General features: G+C 39.1%; 1 protein-coding gene and 1 pseudogene across 1 annotated transcript in view; one reads left to right on the top strand and one right to left on the bottom strand.

Moving 5' to 3' along the window:
- The first annotated feature begins 1,245 nt into the window (after positions 1-1,245).
- Positions 1,246-1,666, top strand: LOC112812770 (mitochondrial import receptor subunit TOM20 homolog; annotated as a pseudogene).
- Positions 1,667-16,568: 14,902 nt separating this feature from the next.
- The window catches only part of EFHC2 (EF-hand domain containing 2), a 190,849-nt gene continuing 187,760 nt past the window's right edge, over positions 16,569-19,657 (bottom strand). The window contains exon 15 of the mRNA XM_025857715.2: positions 16,569-17,087. Within this exon, the coding sequence (XP_025713500.1) occupies positions 16,989-17,087 (99 nt within the window). The 3' untranslated portion in view covers positions 16,569-16,988. The remainder of the gene's footprint in view (positions 17,088-19,657) is intronic.

Genomic DNA, 19,657 nt, shown 5'->3' with positions numbered 1-19,657 from the left:
TTCAAAAGTGCAAGAAGAAGGATCTCAAGCAGAGCCTAGCAGCCTGCCTGAATTAAGTAGACAGAGCTTGGAGTTCAGAAAGGTCAAGGAGACTAGAGTTCTCAAGGCAGAGTATGAGAAAGGAGAAAACATAAAACAGACCTCCAAAGATGAGGAGAAGGTCCCACTTCAGTCTTCCACCAAGTATTGATCAGTGTACACATATGAGAGAAATATTTGAGGCCAACCAAGAGAGTAATGTAAAACACATTCTCAGAGGTCACACAAGGCCAAGAATAGTTCCTTATATTAATTTTCAACTGCTGTGGAACAAATTACCACATACTTAGTGGCTTAAAATAAAACCGATTTACAAGTTCACAGTTCTCGAAGTCTGAATTCTGAATGCAGGCTATCTGGGTCCCCTGCTCAGGGTCTCACAGGCTGATGCCAGGATCGTGGATGGATTGGGTCCCTTCTGGAGGCTCTGGGGCTGAATCCACTTCCAAACTCATTTGTTGTTGCCAGAATTTAGATCCTTGCAGTTGTTAGGACTGAGACACCATTTTTTCACTGGCTGTCAGTAGGGGCTGCTCTCATTAGAGAGGTTAGTTTCAGGTCTTTACCATGTGACCCTGTCCATTTTCAAAACCAGCAAGGGATAATTTCCTTCATGTTGAATCCATCCCTCTTGTGCATCAAATTTCTTTTGTCAGGAAGAACCTAGTCCTATTTAAGGGCTCATCTGATTAGGTGAGACTCACCCAGGGTAATCAGTCTTTCTTGACATCAATTGTGAAGTATAAAAAAAACTTAATTCTGGGAGGGGCAATACTCATTTAGGAGGGGATTATATAAAGGTGTGGGTCATTAGGGGTCATCTTAAAATTCCACCTACCACATTCTTGTTCCCACCAGTCAGAGTAGAAAACTTCATTAATGATGGGGAATTGGGTAGCGTACTCAGAAGGGTTTTGCCTCAGTATTGTGAAAAAACTAGCCCTAGACCAAAGATTTCTTTTGTCCTAACAAAGCTTAAAGGAATGACTTGAAAGGATAAAAATGTTTCCTAGTAACTTAAATCAACCTCAGAACAAAGCTCAAGAGTGTTTATAAGATCACAAACATAGGCCTTTCTACATTCCTTATGGCAAGTGTCAGGTGGGAGCAGGGAGGGGGGGTCCACTCCGACGGTCCACAGCCTACTGCTTTGTTGCCTGGATCCCGATGCCGCTGAGCTCACTCCTGCTCCTCGGTCAAGAGAAGATGGTGGGCCAGAACAGCACCATCACTGCAGGTGTCTGCAGGGCTCTTTTCATCGGGTACCGTATTTACCTCCACCACCAGAGATGGCGTGGCCCCAGCTTCGAGAACAGGCTTCGAGAACCAAAGAAACAAAAGCCTGCCAAGGAGAGAGCTAGACTTTTCAAGTTACCTGACCTTAAAGATGCCAAAGCTATTCCGAAATTCTTCCTTGAAGAAAAGCTGCTAGCTTGAGGTGAATATGAGAAGGGTGTAGATCATCTGACAAATGCAGTTGCTGTGTGTGGACAGCCACAACACTTATTGAAAGTGCTACAGCAAACTCTTCCACCACCAGCGGTCCAGATGCTCCTGACCAAGCTTCCAACAATTAGTCAGGGAAATTGTAAGTGCTCCGAGCTTGGCTGAAGATGATGTGGAATGAGAAACAAATGTCAACATAATAATCTCAATGAAAAACATTTTTAAAATCTTAACTCAGAAGATGAGCAGCTCTAGGGGAATGAGGGCAAATAGGCTTGTTATGGACCGTCCTGCGCTGAAACTTACCAAAGTTAATTTTTACTTTGTGTAGATCCATTTGTCTGTTTTATTTATTCTTCCCAGTGAAAAGTGTATTCTGATAGAAAGCTTTTCATTTTGTAAATATACTATGAGTTACCATAATATGGAGTTATTTTATTACTAAAATGTGCAATTAAAATGTGTATTTAACATCACATTACTTCCGTTAAAAATACCCAGGGTTCAGTTTTGAAGGATAGGCAAAAAAAAAAAGTATAGGAAAAAGCTAAAGAATGCACATTTTTTTAAACTAGTACATTTTGCTCTACATGAAAGAACTGGATGGAAACTTACTTTGTTTATCAAAACTAAGCATTAAAATCATTGAGAGATTAAAAAAAAAAAGGAACACAAATATATTCAGCACCCACAAGCTGAAAGCCAAAATGTTTGGCATTTAATAAAAAATTAGCAAGCAGGAAGATATTATCCATAATGGAGAGAAAAGTCTATCAATTGAAACTGACATAAAAATTGCATAGTTGATAGAATTAGTAGACAAGGACATTAAAACCATCATTGTAACTATATATCTTAAGTATAGGAAGCTAGAGGAAAAAATTTAACATGTTAAGTAGAGACATGGAAGATATAAAAAGACCCAAATCCAACATTATCTACGATACATGAGATGAAAAATATAATGGATATGATTAATGACAGATCAGATAGTGCAAAAAAAATTATTAGTGAACTTGAAGATGTTTCAAAAGATAGTATCCAAAATGAACCCTACAGGGGGATTAAAGAATAACAAAGATGAACAGAGCATCAGTGAGCTATGGGACAACTTTAAAAAGCTAACTATACATGTAATGAGAGCCACCAATGGAGAAGAGAGAGAGATGGGAACCAAAAAAAATTTGAAGAAAACATGGCCAAAAATTTTCAAGACTATATGGAAACTACAGGTCTACAGATCCAGGAAGCTCAATGAACCATAAGCACAATAGAACTAACCCAAGTCTCAACATAAACAAATTTCTTAAAACCAGTGGTAAATCGAAAATGTTAAAATTAGTCAAAGATAAAAGACACATTACATAAAAAGAGAAAAAAATGAAGTTGACAGATTTCTCATGTGGAAGAACGTAATACAGAAGTGAAGGGAGTAATATATTTTAAATACAGCAAGAAAAAACTTTCAACTTAGGCATTTATACCCTGTGAAAATATCTTTCAAAAATGAAGGCCAAAAAAAAGACATTTTGAGACTTTTTTTAAAAGCAAAGTAATTCATCACTAGCTGACCCACACTACAAGACCTGTTAAAGGAAGTCTTTCAGGCAGAGGAAAAATGATTCCAGATGGAAATAAGGATCTGCACAAAAGAATGAAAAGCACAGGAAATGGTAACTGTGTGTATAAATACAGTGTTTTTTCTTGTTATTTAAATCTCTTTAAAAGATAATTGACTGTTAAAAATAGCAATAGAGTGTGGAGTTTATAACATAACGTAAAAGTAAAGTATATAACAACAGCACAAAGCTTAGTCGGGGAGTAATGGAAGTATACTATTTTAAGATTCTTATGCTATCTGATACAATATAATATGTACTATACCATCACTGGAAGGTAGACTGTACCAAGTTTTAATTGTATACTGTAAACCCTAAAACAACCAATAAAATAACAAATTAAAGAGTTATAGTGAAGCAGCCCAGACTAAGCCACTGTAGCATAAAAAATTCTTTTGAGTTGAGGGCATTTGAGTTCCTGTAATCCTTTATTTGCCTAAAAACAAAACCTTCCAAAAGAACGCAATTGTCATAAATCCCCTCCCAGGGAACAACTCTAACCTTCTCTTTTTGGAGTGAAGTCAGCACCACACCCAAAGAGACATTGTAACAAAACTATTGCATCTCCTATCTATTCTCCTAAGGGCCTATTTATCTTTCCAAAAAGTAATTTGTTTTTCAACAAGTGCTCTTTCTCCCCACCCCCACTTCTAAGAAGTCATTTGTTGTCCCAGAAGAGCCCCTGTGCCCTCCCCATCTACTACTATTAAGATGGTGAATGAGCCCCAAATTCTAATCAACAACTTGAGTCACATTTCTTTAGTCTATAATTAAATCAGTTTTTCTCTTACTAATCTGGGCTTTTTTTTGTTTTGTTTTTCATTTTAATTTGCAGGCCTCTAAGCCTTAAACGTAAGAGGTAAAAGAAAGGTTTTTCCTCCCTGACAACGGCTACTAATCCAACAAATGAGATAAAATGGAATCAAACATTTTTCGATTAAACCGAAAGAAGGAAGAAAAAGGAAACAGAAAAATAGACAAATAGAAAACAAATAGCAAGACAATAGATTTAAATTTGATCTTATTACTAACTAAATAATAAATACTAAATAATACTAAATACTAAATAATACTAAATAATCTAAATACATCAATTAAAAGGAAGTAATTGTCAAGTTGGATTAAAAAAAAATAACAAGACCCAACTAAATGCTGCCTGTAAAAAAGATACTATGAATATAAAAACACATGTAGGTTAATTTTAAAAGACAGAAGAAAATATACCATGGTAACTAACACCAATGAAAAGAAAGCTGGAATGGATTTATTTATTTTATTTCATTTCATTTTATTTATTTATTTTATTTGACCAAGAGAGAGCACAAGCAGGGGGAGCAGCAGAGGGAGAGGGAGAAACAGGCCTCCCACTGAACAAGGAGCCGGATGTGGGACTGTATCCCAGGACCCTGGGATCATGACCTGACCCGAAGGCAGACGCTTAACTGACTGAGCCACCCAGGCACCCCTAGAATGGCTTTATTATCAGACAATATAGATCAGAGCAAAGAATATTACCAGGGATAAGGAAATTCACTTCATAATGATAAAGGGGTTAATTCATCAAGAGGACATGACAGTCTTAAATGTTTATAAAGCTACAGAGTTTAAAAATACATGAAGCAAAAACTGATAGAACTGTAAGGAGAAATAAACAAAATCACAATCACAGGCAGAAATTTCAGTATCTTCCTCTTAATGGTTTTCAGAACCAGTAGACAGAAAATCAGTAAGGATACAGATTTTAACAACTTGACCTAATTGACATTTATAGAACACTCCACCAAAGAAGTGTAGAATGCACATTATTTCCAAGTGCACATGATACATTTACCAAGATAGACCATATTCTGAGCCATAAAACTAGTCTCAATTAATTTAAAAGTACACAAGTCAGACATGTATATCCTCTAAACACAGGGAATTAAATTAGATTGTCAGAGAGATCTTTGGAAAATCCCCAAATATTTGAAACTAAATAAGACACTTCTAAATACCCTGTAGAGCAAAGAAGAAATCAAAGAGAAATAAGAAAGTAACTGAATGAAAATGGAACAACATATCAAAATTCGTGGGATGCCATTAAGGCAGTATTTTGGGGAATTTTATAGCAGTATAAGCCTACATTAGAAAAGGAAAAGGGCCTCAAATCAATGACTTCAGCCTCCACACTAAAAAATTAGAAAAGGAGAGCACACTAAACCCAAAGCAAGCAGAAGGAAATAATAATCAGAGCAGAAAACAGAAAAACACTAGAGAAAATTAATGAAATGACAAGCTGCTTCTTTGAGATCAATAAAATTGATTAATCTCTAGCCAAACTGATCAGGAAAAAAAAAGAATAGAGAAATTACCAGTATCAGGAACAAGAGAGGTGACATCACTAAAGCTTCTTCAGATACCGAAAGGATAAGAACTGAATATCATGAACAACTTTAAGCCAATAAATTCAACAAGAGGAAATGGACAAATTCCTTTAACAACACAAATTATCAAAGCTCACTACAGAAGGAATATACAACCTGAATAGCCCTATATCTACTAAAGAAATTGAGACTGTAGTTTAAGAATACCTTCCCATAGGGGGGCCTGGGTGGCTCAGTCGGTTAGCCATCTGACTATTGATTTCAGCTCAGGTCACGATCTCAGGGTCATGGGATCGAGCCCGGAGTCAGACTCTACACTCAGTGGGGAGTCTGCTTGAAGATTCTCTCCCTCCGCTGCTCCCCACACTCACGTGCACTCTCTCTAAAATAAATAAATAAATAATAAAAAAAATAAAGAATACCTTCCCACAAAGCAAACTATAGGCAGCCCTGGTTAAATACACCAAACATTTAAAGAAGGAATAATAGCAATTCTACACAAACTCTTCCACAAAATTGAAAAGGAAGGAGTATTCCCAACTCATTCTATGAGGCTAGCATTACCATGAAATCAAAACCAGACCAAAACATGATGAGAAAACTACAGATCAATATCCTCATGAACATAAGAGAACAATTCAAACAAAATTTTAGCAAACTGAACATAGCAATATATAAGGATAACACATCACGACCTAATAAGGTTTATTCCAATAATGCAAAGTTTAACATTCAAAAATCAATGTCATTTCCAATTTTAAAATGGGCAAAGGATTTGATCAGACATTCTCTAAAGAAGACATAGAAATGGCCAACAAGTACATGAAATATCATTAGTCATTAGGGAAATACAAATAAAAACCACATGAGGTACTAGTTCACACCAACTAGGATGGCTATAATTTAAAAAAAAAAGGAAAATAACAAGTGTTGGCAAGGATGTAGAAAAATTATAAACCTCATACATTGCTGGTGGGAATGTAAAATGTTTCAGCTGCTGTGGAAAACAGTTTGGCAGTTCTCCAAAAAATTAAACATAGATTTACCATATGATCTAGCAATTCTACTCTTAGGTATATACATGAAAGAACTGAAAAGTGGGGGTGCCTGGGTGGCCCAGTGGGTTGAGTATCCAACTCTTGATTTCAGCTCAGGTCATGATTTCAGGGTCGTGAGATCGAGCCTGCATTGGCTCAAGCTTGGCACGGAGCCTGCTTGAGATTCTCTCCCTCGCCTTCTGCCCCTCCCCCCACTCAGGTGCGCACTCTCTCTCTCTCTCTCTCAAAAAAAAAAGAACTGAAAATTGGTACTCAAACAAATACATGTCTATGTATGTTTGCAGCAGCACTACTCACAATAGCCAAAAGGTGGAAACAACACAAGTGTCCAACAATAGATGAATGGATAAACACACTGTGGTATATCTATACAATGGGCTATTACTCATAAGTACTAATGCATGCTACAACACAGGTGAACCTCAAAAACATTGCACTAAGTGAAAGAAGTCAGACACAAAAGGTCACATATTGTATGATTCCATTTATATGAAATATTTAGAATAGCTAAATTCATAGAGACAAAAAGCAGACTGCTGGTTCCCAGGGGCTGGAATCGGAAGTGACTGCTTAATGGATATGGTGTTTCCTTTGGGGGTGATGAAATGTTTTGGAACTAAACAGAGGTGGTGGTCGTATAGTATTGTGAATGTGCTAAACGTCACAGAATTTTATACTTTAAGATGGTTTATTTTATATGAATTTAATTTTTTAAAAAAATTAATGTCATTTACTATATTAACAAATTTTAGAAGAAAAATCATATAATCACCTCAATAGATGCAGTGAAAGCATGTGACAAAATCCAGTATCGATTCCTGATAAAATCTCTCAGCAAAGTAGAAACAGAAGGGAGCTTTGAAAACCTGACAGAGGGTGTCTACCAAAACACTATGGCTAACATCATACTTAATGGTGAAAGACTGTATGCTTTCCCCCTACATTCAGTAACAAGAAAGGGATGTCCATCTCATCACTTCTATTCAACACTGTAGTAGTCAGTGCAGTAATAAAAAGGAAATAAAAGAATCCAGATTTGAAATGAAGAAATAAGACTTTATTCATAGACTAATACCATCTGTGTGAAAATTTTAATCATCTATGTGGATGTCTATGTAAAAAAATCTGACAATACCTATAAAAAAGCCACAAGACTAATAAATGTTTATTAAGTTTGAAAGATACAAGGATCAATGTACAAAAAACAGTTGTATTTTTATCCTCTAGCAACCAATGATCAGAAAATGAAATTTAAAAAATTACCATTTACATTAGCATTAACAAACATGAAATATAGGGAGAAATATGTCAAATATGTGCACTGCCCATACACTAAAAACTACAAAACATTGCTGAGGTAAACTGAAGCCTTAAATAAATGGGACGATATACTGTGTTCACGGGTCTTGGAAGACTCAATATTATTAAGATGTCAAATTGATCTGTAGATTGAGTGCAATCCCAATCAAAAACCTAGCAGGATTTTAGAATTGCAAGTTTATTCTTTTTTTTTTTTTTAAGATTTAATTTATGAGAGAGAGAGAGAATGAGCACCAGTGGCGCGGGGGGTGGGGGCAGAGGGAGAGGGAGAAGCAGGCTCCCTGCTGAGCAGAGAGCCCAATTTGGGACTCGATTATAGGACCCTGGGATCATGACCTGAGCTGAAGGCAGATGCTTCACCAACTGAGCCACCCAGGTGCCCAGAATTGCAAGCTTATTCTAAAATTCATTATGGAAGTACAAAAGATGTACAATACCCAAAACCACTATGCAAAAAAGGAGTGAAACTGGAGAATTAACACTACTGACATCAAGACTTACTAGAAAGCTACAGTGATCAAGACAGTGTGGTATCAGTGTAAAGATAGACATAAGTCAATAGAACAGAATAGAAAGTACAGAAATAAACCTACATATGTATCAACAATTGACTTTCAGCAGAGGTACAAAGACAATTCAGTGAAAAAGGGTAGTCTTTTCAACAAATGGTACTGTAACAACTGGATATTCATATGCAAAAAAATAAACATGGATCCATAACTCACACCATAACAAAAATTAACTAGAATTCTATATCTAAATCAAACACCTAAAACTATACAACTTCTAGAAGAAAACAGGAGAAAACCTTTATGACCTTGGTTTAGGCAAACATTTATTACATATAACACCAACAGGGCACCTAGGTGGCTCGTCAGTTAAGTGTCTGCCTTTGGCTTAGGTCATGATCCCAGAGTCCCAGGATCGAGCCCCGAACTGGGCTCTGTGCTCAATGCAGAGCCTGCTTCTCCCTTTGCCTTTCATCCTGCTCATGCTCTCTCTCTCTGTGTGTCTTTCTCTCAAATAAGTAAACAAAATCATAAAAAAAAAAGATACAACACCAACAGAAAAATCCATACAAGAACAAATTGATAAAATAGACTTAATCAGAATTTAAAACTTTTGCCCTCCAAAGATCCTGTTAAGAGAATGAAAGACCACCACAGTTTGGAAGAAAATATTTGGAAATCACATATCTGATAAAGGACTTGTATCTGGAACAGATGAAGAACTCTCAAACCTCAAAAATAAGAAAATAAACAACCATAATGAGAAACTCCTACACATCAATTAAAATGACTAAAATTTAAAAGATCGACCATACCAAGTATTGGCAAAATGTGGAGGAACCAGGACTTTATGCGATATTGGAAGAGAAGTAAAATGGCATAGTAACTTTGGAAAACAGCTTGGCCATGAGGGAAAGCAGAATTGTCACCCCCAAATATGCCTCTTTGGCACACCGATTATTTTAAGCTGTTTATTTTTAAGAAACAGCAGACACAGGTGAAGCTCTGAACCCTGAGTAGAAGTGACCCTTTTATAAGAAACATTTACATGTATAAGGGAAATCTGTATTCGTAAGGGTCTCCTCCTCTCTGTACCAGGGAGAAGGATGACTCCAAATCTCTAGAAACTCTTACCAATGCAGAGGGCAAGGACTTAAATCTGCATAAACCTTACCTTGTTTCCTATGCTTTTCCTGGTAACCTCCCCTAACTGCCCCCCACCTCCCACCAGCATCGTTTGTCTTTATCTAGAGATGGTATCTAAGGTAGAGGCTTGGGCCATTTTACGGAATGACTCAGTTGTTCTGGGTCTCTCCCATATACACAGGAGGTACACAAACATTATTAAACTTCTGTTTTTCTCCTATTAATCTGTGTTTTTTTTTTTTCTCACGGTGGGGGTAGGGAGGTGGGGAAGGGAGTCTCAGCCAAGAATCTAGAAGGGTAGAGGAAAATTATTTTTCCTCCCCACAGCAGTTATTAAAAAAAAAAAAAATTAAACATCAACCATAGGATCCAGCCACTCCATTCCTAGACATTTACCTAAGAGAAATGAAAGCCATATAACCATACAAAGACTTGTACATGAATGTACATAGCAGCTTTATTTGTAGTATGTTAATAACTAGAAACAATCCAAATGTCCATCAACATGAGAATGCATTAAACTATGACACGTCCATACAATGGAATACTACTCGTAAATAAAATAAAATTAAATAAAATAAAATTAAAATAAAATATTGTTACATGCAACAACATGGATGAATCTCAAAATAATTATGCTGAGTGAAAGAAACTGGACCAAAAAAAGTACATGCTGTATAATTCCATTTATATAAAATTCTAGAGAATGCTACCTTTTCTATAGTGACAGAAAGCAGCTCAGTGGTTGCCTGGGTATGGGAAATGGTGAATGGGAGCAAAATATACCACCCCAAAATATGCCTCTTTGATATAAGGATTATTTTTTTAAGAATTTTTTTATTTATTTACTTGACAGAGAGATAGAGAGTACAAGTAGGCAGAGCAGCAGACAGAGGGAGAGGGAGAAGCAGGCTCTCCGCAGAGCAGGGAGCCCGAAGTGGGGCTTGATCCCAGGACCCTGGGATCATGACCCGAGCCGAAGGCAGACGCTTAACAACTGAGCCACCCAGGCGCCCCTGATATAAGGATTATTTTGAGCTGATAAATTTGAGAAACAGCAGACACAGGAGAAGCTCTGCAGAGTAGAAATCACCCTTCTGTAAGGAACATTTATAAGGGAAATCTCCATTGGTATGTCTCCCCCTCTGTACCAGAAAGAGGGACGACTAAATGTCTAGAAACTTATCAATGGGGAAGGCAGTGATTTAAATCCACAGTAACGAACTTACCCTAGAGTTTATGTTGCTTTTCCTGGTCACCCCCCATAATGGCTCCCCTCCCTCCCACACACATATCCTTCCTTCGTCTCTAGCTGAAGATGGTACTTAAGGTCACCTTGGAGAATTACACAGTTTTCCTGGGTATCTCTCATGTATATATGAGGTACTCATACGAATCAACTTCTGTTTGTTCTTCTCTTGCTAATCTTTTATTACGGGGGTCTCAGCCAAGAACTCAGAAGGGTAGAGAGAAAAGTACTCTTCCTCCCCTACGATGGGGATGTGTAGGAGGGAGGGATTTCCAAGGACCTGGAGGAAATTTGGGGAAAATACATTATCTTGATTGGGGCAATAGTTCACAGGTGTTACACATATGTCCACTTACCAAACTGTACACTTTGATATGTACAGTTCATTGTATGTCAGTGAAAGCTGTGTTCTAAAAATTAGCCAGTCATGTGCCAGGCATTTATGGTTTTCAGACAACATGCTCCTTCTGGGCAATCTTAATCTAAATTCACATTTACCATCCCTACTCTGATGACTCTCCAATATGCCTCTCCAGCCCAGATCATTTTGCTGAGATTCAGACCTGGTAATCCAATTGCCTTATCAACCTCTTCATGTATCTCTTTCACAGACTCCCTAAGTTAGCATGCCCGAGGCAGAACTGTGGATATTCTCCCCTCAAATCAGATTTTTCCCTGGTGTGTCCTGGCACAAAGAATGACAACACCATTTACCCAGCTGTCAAAATGACCCAACCTAATTCTGATCTCTTCTCTTTCATCTCCAACGTCCTTAATGTGTCATGAGTCTATCCACTTCTCACCAACCTCACCACCTCGACGTTAATCCAAACCATCCATCACTTCTCTGGCAACAGCCTCCCAGTCAGCCTTCTGGCTGCCAAACTCACTCTTGTAGTTCACACGCGCGCACACACACACAGCAGCAGCAGCAGCAGCAGCAGCAGCAGCAGCAGCAGCCAGAGATTTTTAAATACAGACACGATCTTTTAATTCTCCTGATTAAAATCTTCCAGTAACTTCTAATGCCCTTCGGATGAAGTTCAAACTGTTTATAACGTGCATTACACAGACAAGGTGGTCCCTATTCTTGTCCGGAGTCTCCTCTGCAATTGTCACCTCTTGCCACTTCCCTTGTCACTCTCCATGCTCCGGTCACAGTGAAAGCGGGGCAGGGGGGGGGGGGGGGGGGGGGGGCGATATCGGCAGCAGTCTGAAATGGCTTTTCAGCTCCTGTTCTGTATTCAATGAGTGGCCTCACAGCAATAATGAAGAGCAGTGGTAGCAAGTGAGGAAAAAAAAAAAAAAGGCAAGCAAAAGTAATTTTATCAAGTTCCTATTGCAGTCAGATGTTCTTGTAGAGACAGAGTACGAAAAGGAAACAAAGATGATTTTGGTGGAACTTTTCTAAAGGAGACTGCATTTTGTGTTTTTCACCAAGCTACCCGCCCCTCTGGATTTTAATATTATAGTGGGGTCATAACAAGCATTTCCTCTATTGTTGGTTTTACACAGATGCAAAGCGGTGCTCAGGAAACTGGGAGATTGATGAATAGTTGGTTTGATGTATTTGAACCATTCACCACTTTGAGTTAAATGTGCATATTCTGTTCAGAATAGACAATGGGGAGGGGCGGTCCCCTTTTTCCTGTCTAACTTGCATAACATCAGGCCTCACTGCTTAAACTAATGAGTATTTAGAAGTAAAGGCTCCTACTGATTCCAGCCAGTCATTAATTCTCCACTTGCTGAGCCACCGTGGAGTTTTTCATTGGCCACATTTTTCAGCCGTTACCACTTGCTTCCGAGCAGCCGTGCGGACCCATGAGTTCCTGCGCCCCCACACCAGACACATAATGGGCTCGGAAGTCCCCTTGGAAGGAATTTTACTGGGCAGCGGGAACAAATGCAAAGAAGATGCACAGTCTAGTCTCAGAACTCGCGGTTGTGAGGAAATTAATTGACCTTGAACGCAAACGTTTATTTTACATAACCTGGTAGAAGAAGGTGAGTGGGGGCGACTTCCGATTTCTCTGCAGCTAATCATCCAGTCAGCACTACCTTTGTAATCATGATGTTTGCTTCATTATCACAGCAGGTTTGTTTTGTGAAATAGCTTCATTGATCTTGCCTCCGTGGGTTTTCCATTTTTACACATTACTTTCTCTTGGGAATTGAAAAGCACTGTGTCTCTGCAGATGCTCAGTCAACTTGAAAAGGTTCATTTTTGAAAAGGTCTTAACCTGCCTTCAACTTGAAGCAATTCAAACTTTCCCTAAACACGTATTAGGATAGACTAAGCACTTGAGTAATGTTTAATATCATTTGGAAGCTGTTTGTCTGGAAGGTCATTTGCAGACCGATTCTGAAGCGGATATTCAACATTCAGGACACTATATTCTTAACTAAAAAGAATATACATATAATTGGGAATGTGACAATTCATTATTCAATGGATTCTGCATTATTAAGCATCATAAATATTTTGTGGAAAACCCGATCATTTCATCAAGCTATTACTGAAGACTCCTACTGCCGTGCTTAGAGCAAAATCGTAACATGGGAGAAGGGGACAGGGAAATGAACGAGTGGCAAAGACCAAAACAAACCTCACTCAAGATAAATAAATCCAAGTTGGAAAGGCAAGAGTTTTTGTTTTTTGTGGTTTTTTTTTTTTGTAGAAATTTCATTTCGCTCATCAATAGTTCCCTGCTCTTTGAAAGGAAGGACAATTTAAATATCCCAAACTCACAGCTGAGGTGTCCACAAAGCCTGAAAGCTCTACAGCCCTCCCCCCCAAAAAACAAACTTCAAATAGCATAGCATAAAAAAAGACCAAGAATGGTATGTTTGTCATTAATTGAATCAGAGGCAATACATAAAGTAGGCAAAATGTTGAAACTATCCTAATGCTTGAAAGTTACAGCACTCTTGGGGTGCCTGGGTGGCTTAGTCAGTTGGGCATTTGCCTTCGGCTCAGGTCATGATCCCAGGGTCTTGGGATGGAGCCCCGAGTCAGGCTCCCTGCTCATCGGGGAGTCTTCTCCCTCTGCTCGTGCTAATAAATAAATAAAATCCTAAAAAATAAATAAATAAAAAAGAAAGTTACAGTACACATCTCCTCTCCACTGCCTACAATTTTAGTAAGCACTGAAGTCAACCAATAGATGTACCCACATTACTTTTCAAGTGGTTGGGTCCAAATGGTACAGTTAGGTTAAAAAGGGAGAAAGAAGGGCACCTGGGTGGCTCAGTTGGTTAAGTGGCTGCTTTCTGCTCAGGTCATGATCTCAGCGTCTTGATGGAGCTGTGTAGGGCTCTCTGCTCAGCGGGGAGCCTCCTTCTCCCTCTCCCTCTGCCCCTCCCCACCGCTCATGCTCACACTTGCACTCTCTCAAGTAAATAAGTAAAATCTTTTTTAAAAGGGAGAAAGAGGCAAATAAACACTGCAATGTAGTAGTGATCTGCTGACAACACCCATACTTTACAACAATGACTCAGCAAACCATTCCATGTTAACCTCAATAGCTTTCAGTTTCTTCTGAAAAGACATGATGTGATCTGGGCTTTCAAATGACTTCATCAATCATTCCCACGGTTGCAGGAATACGAAAAATCTGTTCGTTCTTAGTACAAAAGGTTTGCCTGCATTAACCTTCAATTCACCCAGACATCCAAAGGTACCACTTGCTTTTCCATCAAAATGAAAAAATGTGAGCAGCTAAAAATATAAGTAGATGCAAAGGTTGTGAAACTTCTTTTAAAATGATTACCCCGAACAGTGACAATAGTTGGGATTTCTCTTTTTCAGAGGAAAGAGAAGAGGTAGCTAAAAATTTAAGTGTATGCCAAAACTGGGAAACTCTTCGAAGTTCTTCCTCTGGAATAAGGGTAATAGATGGGATTTTTTATTTATTTTTTTTTTCCCCAGAGGGCAACGAAGAGGCAGAAATCCCAGCTGGTCTTCTCCACCTCCCCCAAAGATTTGAGTCACAAGACTCATTGGTGCTGAAAACCAGAGTTATCTAAGGCCCGAAACCTAAGCGGAACGCATTAGCATTTGGGGACCACCTGGGACTGAGGCGGGGCTGGGAGGTTTCCAGATGGACTGTAAGACAATTCATTGATATTTACATAACGGGAATAAATGTTTTCCCTAAGATAGCATTTCCCTTCAGTGCCTTGAGACCACCAGCAAACGAGGGAGGTACAGAAATTCTATTACATTAATAGTCTTTGTTTTTATGGCTTTGGCATTTATTAACTAGTGGGAGCTGTTTATTGGGTCATAAACTTTACTAATGGGGATATTATCTCTAAATTATAAATCTCCTTCAGTATATGGTTTGGTTATAAAAAGAATAATTATTTAAAGTGTCTGTATGGCTGCAATGTATCATGTTTATCGGCATGATGCCTATAATGGCCATTTAATTGCTAATTGTGGGCTTGAACTGCAAATAACCAGGGCAGCGGCACACATGTATGTAATAGACCAAGCCGTTGTCATCCCGCAAACTCAGGAACATATCATTGGTTTGCTGGTCTTTTCTTCTCTTCCCACTTCTCAGGTGAACTGTATCACAAGCCTGTACAAGGGCTGAATTATCTACGTATTTATAATCTTGAGGGAAAGACAACTGACTGAAGAGTTGAATAGGTAAGTGACAAATGTGTCAGCCTGAAAAGTTCCAGGAAAGTGTCATCCTTCTAAAAGCCTGCTCTCTGGGGAATGAAAAATCTTAAAGTGACAAAATGGCTTGGCACTGTCAGTTGTCTTAAAAAAAAAAAAAAAAAAACCTGGAATAAAAATCAAGTAGTCAAAATTAGATTTTATGGGTAAGTGGTCCTAGTATATAAGTTGAGTATTCTAGTTTATTGGAAAGTCCTACGGGGTCTATTCTAACCAAGGCACATGGAGAATGACCCTAGGTTTATATATAGAAATAGTTTATTGATTAGCTTCAATTTAAAAAAAAAAAGAAAAAAGAAAGAAAGAGCCATTGTTGTCGACCAAATTGGTACCTCTGAGTGCCAAGAAGCCAGCTCATTTCTAGGCAAGATGCCACAAGTGTGGAGTGAAGGAATAATGAGGTGGCAGGGGCCCTTGACATGTCATCAGCTCCTTTTCCCCTCCTCCAAGCAGTCCCCAAAAGGTAGATGTGGAAGCCCCCCTTTTCCATAGACTTCTACTGTGTCTGACAACACCAGGTACCTAGAGTTAGGATACCCAGCATCCAACACTGGAGACTGGAGTAGATTGGGACAAACTTCTCACAATGAATTCCCAGAGGTCCATGGTGATGAGTTTTAATCAAATATACACTACATGACAAAAGTTCTGCTGAGACTCAGAACGTATAGGCCTAGAAGAAAAATCAAAATAGAACCAGAGAAAAGCAGGAGGGAAACATGCTACAGTCCTAGAATATTTAAACCTCTGGGGTGGGTGGTAATGTGTGTGTGGAGAGTGAACCAAAAAATATCTCTCAAAATCTCCAGCATTCACATCCCTAAATATTTTAGACAGAAAACATTTTTGGTCATACTATAATTATACATACATGCATATATTCCTAAGTTAACAGCTAACTTTAGATATAAAAAGGGCAAATAAACACTGCAAATGTTTCAATTTCTCTCCTAAATTTTTAAGTGTGTGTGTGTGTGTGTGTGCGTGTGCGTGCGTGCGTGTGTGCGTGCGTGCGTGTGTGTGTGTTGCGGGGCAAGGGCAGGAGTCCTCATAGCTTTGCTAATTTCAGAAAATAAATACATTCACTCTAGAGAGGTTTAAGGATTATTTTGGTAAGGTGGGTTGCTGCAAAATTTAATTATATAAGTAATAAACATGTGTCAAAAAGATTTCAAAAAATGTTTAATAGAATCACAACTTATTGCTCAGATATAATTTGATTTTATATTGTCATGTATAGCTGTCAAGAGTAATTTTCTTTTTGTGTTGCAATGAATCAAATTATGCTGGATAGAAAATTACCATAAGATTCTTTGGTATTAATAAATCATACATGTAATAAAAATGTTTTACATTTCTTTAAATGGCATTTTTAATAATGCTGGTACATCAACAATGTAATATGATGTTTTGAAAAACTAAAGTGACAAAAGGAATGTGGCCTATGGATTTCAATTCAATATGAACCTTGTATTTTTTTTTTAATGAAATGATATCTACTGAAATAAACTTAGTAAAATGAGAGCAGGAAATCAATGGCATGTGGTTACTCCTCTAAGTCGAACACATCCTTTAAAAGGCGTATGTAGTTAATGTATTTCACGCGAATAGGTGATGGCATCCCGAGCCACTCATCTTCACATCTCTAGGAAAAGAACCAAAGATGGAGAGAATTATGACCACATGTCAAAGTGCAGTTTTGTCAATGCAACATCAAATGGTTTCTTATTGTTATGTAAGCTCTTGACACATAGCTTATTCTCAAGGCAGACATTTCTACGGTCTACCTCCGAATCGTAAGGCCTTTGCAGTAGACTGAATTCTCAGGCTCACGTCTTCATCCCTCTCCCTGGTGGAATTATACACCCAAGCTTTTTGCCATGCGACTTTGCAGACCCTCCTATGGAGTCTGTTTTCCTGTCCCTTTGCTATGGGCTTGGGACAGATGTGCCGTGAAGAGAGGTTCTAACGGGCTGGTGTGGTTTGGCCTAGCCTGCTGTACCTCCATCACTGCCCTGAGAAGAACAGGGCCTGAGATGCTGCTGGTCCGAAAATGGCACGGGTGGATCGAGCCCCGCTGACCTATGGGCCCATGGCTAAGAAAAATAAATGTCCATTGTTGAGAACCACCGAGATTTGGGGTGGGGGGGGTTGTTGGTTATGCAGCATTATTACAGTGAGAACTCCCCTTATGCTTTATTAAGACCTCAATTATTAAAATCTGAACTGCTAGCTACACTGATTGCTTGGGTTACTGTTTCTTTAATCTAACAATGAAAAGAGCAATGAATCATTCACAGGATGTTCCTGGGGAGAAACTACTTTATACATATACTTCATATATGTATGTATTAATATATGCACACATATACCTCATATATAATATATGGCATGTATATTTGTGTACATGTATTTTCTAATTTCAGAAAATAAATACCTTTACTCTTCTAGAGAGGTTTAAGAATATTTGGGGGCGCATGGGTGGCTCAATCGTCTGACTTTTGATTTCAGCTCAAGTCATGAGCTGAGAGTCTTGAGATGGAGCCCCGTATCAGGCTCCACACTCAGCATGGAGTCTGCCTGAGATCTTCTCTCTCCATCTCCCTCTGTCCCTCCCGCCCCCTCTAAAATAAGTAAATCTTAAAAAAAAAAAAAGAATATTTTGATGAGGTGGGTTGCAACAAAACTTAATTATATAAGTAGTAAATACATGTCAGATTTCAAAAAATCTTGTATATATGTATGTCTAGACACACACAGATAGGCCCACACATGCAATGCTCAATATTAATGTCAACAGGGGGCAGGAAAGTCCATGCACTGTGGGCTGTTTATATTACTATTGTCAAGGTTAATTGTTTTACGTAAGAGGTGCTATATCTTTCCTGGTGTTACATTAGTATCCAGAATTCTAAGGTGTCAGAAACACAGGGAAAGTCTCAGTAATTCTGTGTTGGAACTGTGGAAGCGACCTGTGTAAGGACTGTTTTAGCTGGGCCTTATGGGATGAGGAGCAGTTTGGCAGGGGACGGAAGTGAAGAAGGGTGCCCTGGGCCTAGGGAACAACATAAACAAAGGCCCACAGACCTAAGAATTTCTTTTCCAGAATGAGTGACCAGCCAGCCTAGTTGTGGTTTGGGACACATAGTATGAAGTGGCAAGAGAGGGGGTTGGAAGGAAAAGATGGGCCCAAACTTCCCACTCTCTGTGCTAGTTTAGACTTTATGCTGTGGATGGGGAAAGACACCGGTGGGTCTCCACCAGAGAAACCTGATTAGAAATTAATTAGATTCACTCACTGGATGTATGAAGAATGAAATGGAGGAGGAAAATCACTTTGGAGGTTACAGCAATAATTCTGGGGGGGGGTGCTGTGCCATAGCTAGGGGAGCTGAAGCTGGTGTGAGGATGAGCTACATCTGGAAGATTTTGCTGCAGTAGAACATAGAATGCCTGGAAGGTGATCGATTTGGAGTGGTGATAAAAGAAAGGGGTAGTGTTATGGGCTGAACTGTGTCCTCTCAAAAGATGGTGAGGGGCGCCTGGGTGGCTCAGTCATTAAGTGTCTGCCTTCAGCTCAGGTCATGATCCTGGGGTCCTGGGATCGAGCCCCGCATCGGGCTCCCTTCCTCAGTGAGGGGCCTGCTTCTCCCTCTTCCTCTGCCTGCTGCTCCCCCTACTTGTGTTCTCTCTCTCAGTCAAATACGTAAATAAAATCTTAAAAAAAAAAAAGATGTCAAAATCCTAAGCCCTGGTATTTCAGCATGTGGCCTTATTTGGAAACTGGGTCACTGCAGATGTAATGAGTTACGGTGAGGTCATGCTGGAGTGGGGGGAGGTCCCTACTCCAATATGACTGGTGTCCTTATAAACTAATACAGGTAAATGAATATAGGTGAGGAGAGTTCTAAGACTTCTAAGTATAGTAATATTGATGATATCTATAGTAGTTTCCTAGGACCGCCATAACAAATGAGCACAAACTGAGCAGCTTAAACCCACAGAACTTTATTCTGTCACTATATGGGGGGCCAGAAGGCCAGGTACTGGCAAGGTTGGTTCTTTCTGGAGGCTCTAAGGGAGACTCTGGTCCATGCCCCACCTCCTAGCTTCCCATGGTTGCCCCTTGTTTTCTGCATATGGCCCTCATGGCTTCTTATAAGGACACCAATTACTGGCTTTAGAGTCCACCCTAATCCAGTGTGACCTCATTTC

Source organism: Callorhinus ursinus, unplaced genomic scaffold, assembly GCF_003265705.2.
Source record: "Callorhinus ursinus isolate GAN/ISIS: 27379988/994484 unplaced genomic scaffold, GSC_fseal_2.0 scaffold16, whole genome shotgun sequence".
In the NCBI taxonomy this organism is placed as follows: Eukaryota; Metazoa; Chordata; class Mammalia; order Carnivora; family Otariidae; genus Callorhinus; species Callorhinus ursinus.
Note: the sequence above shows the minus strand (reverse complement) of the source record. Positions and strands in the feature narration are given on the sequence as shown.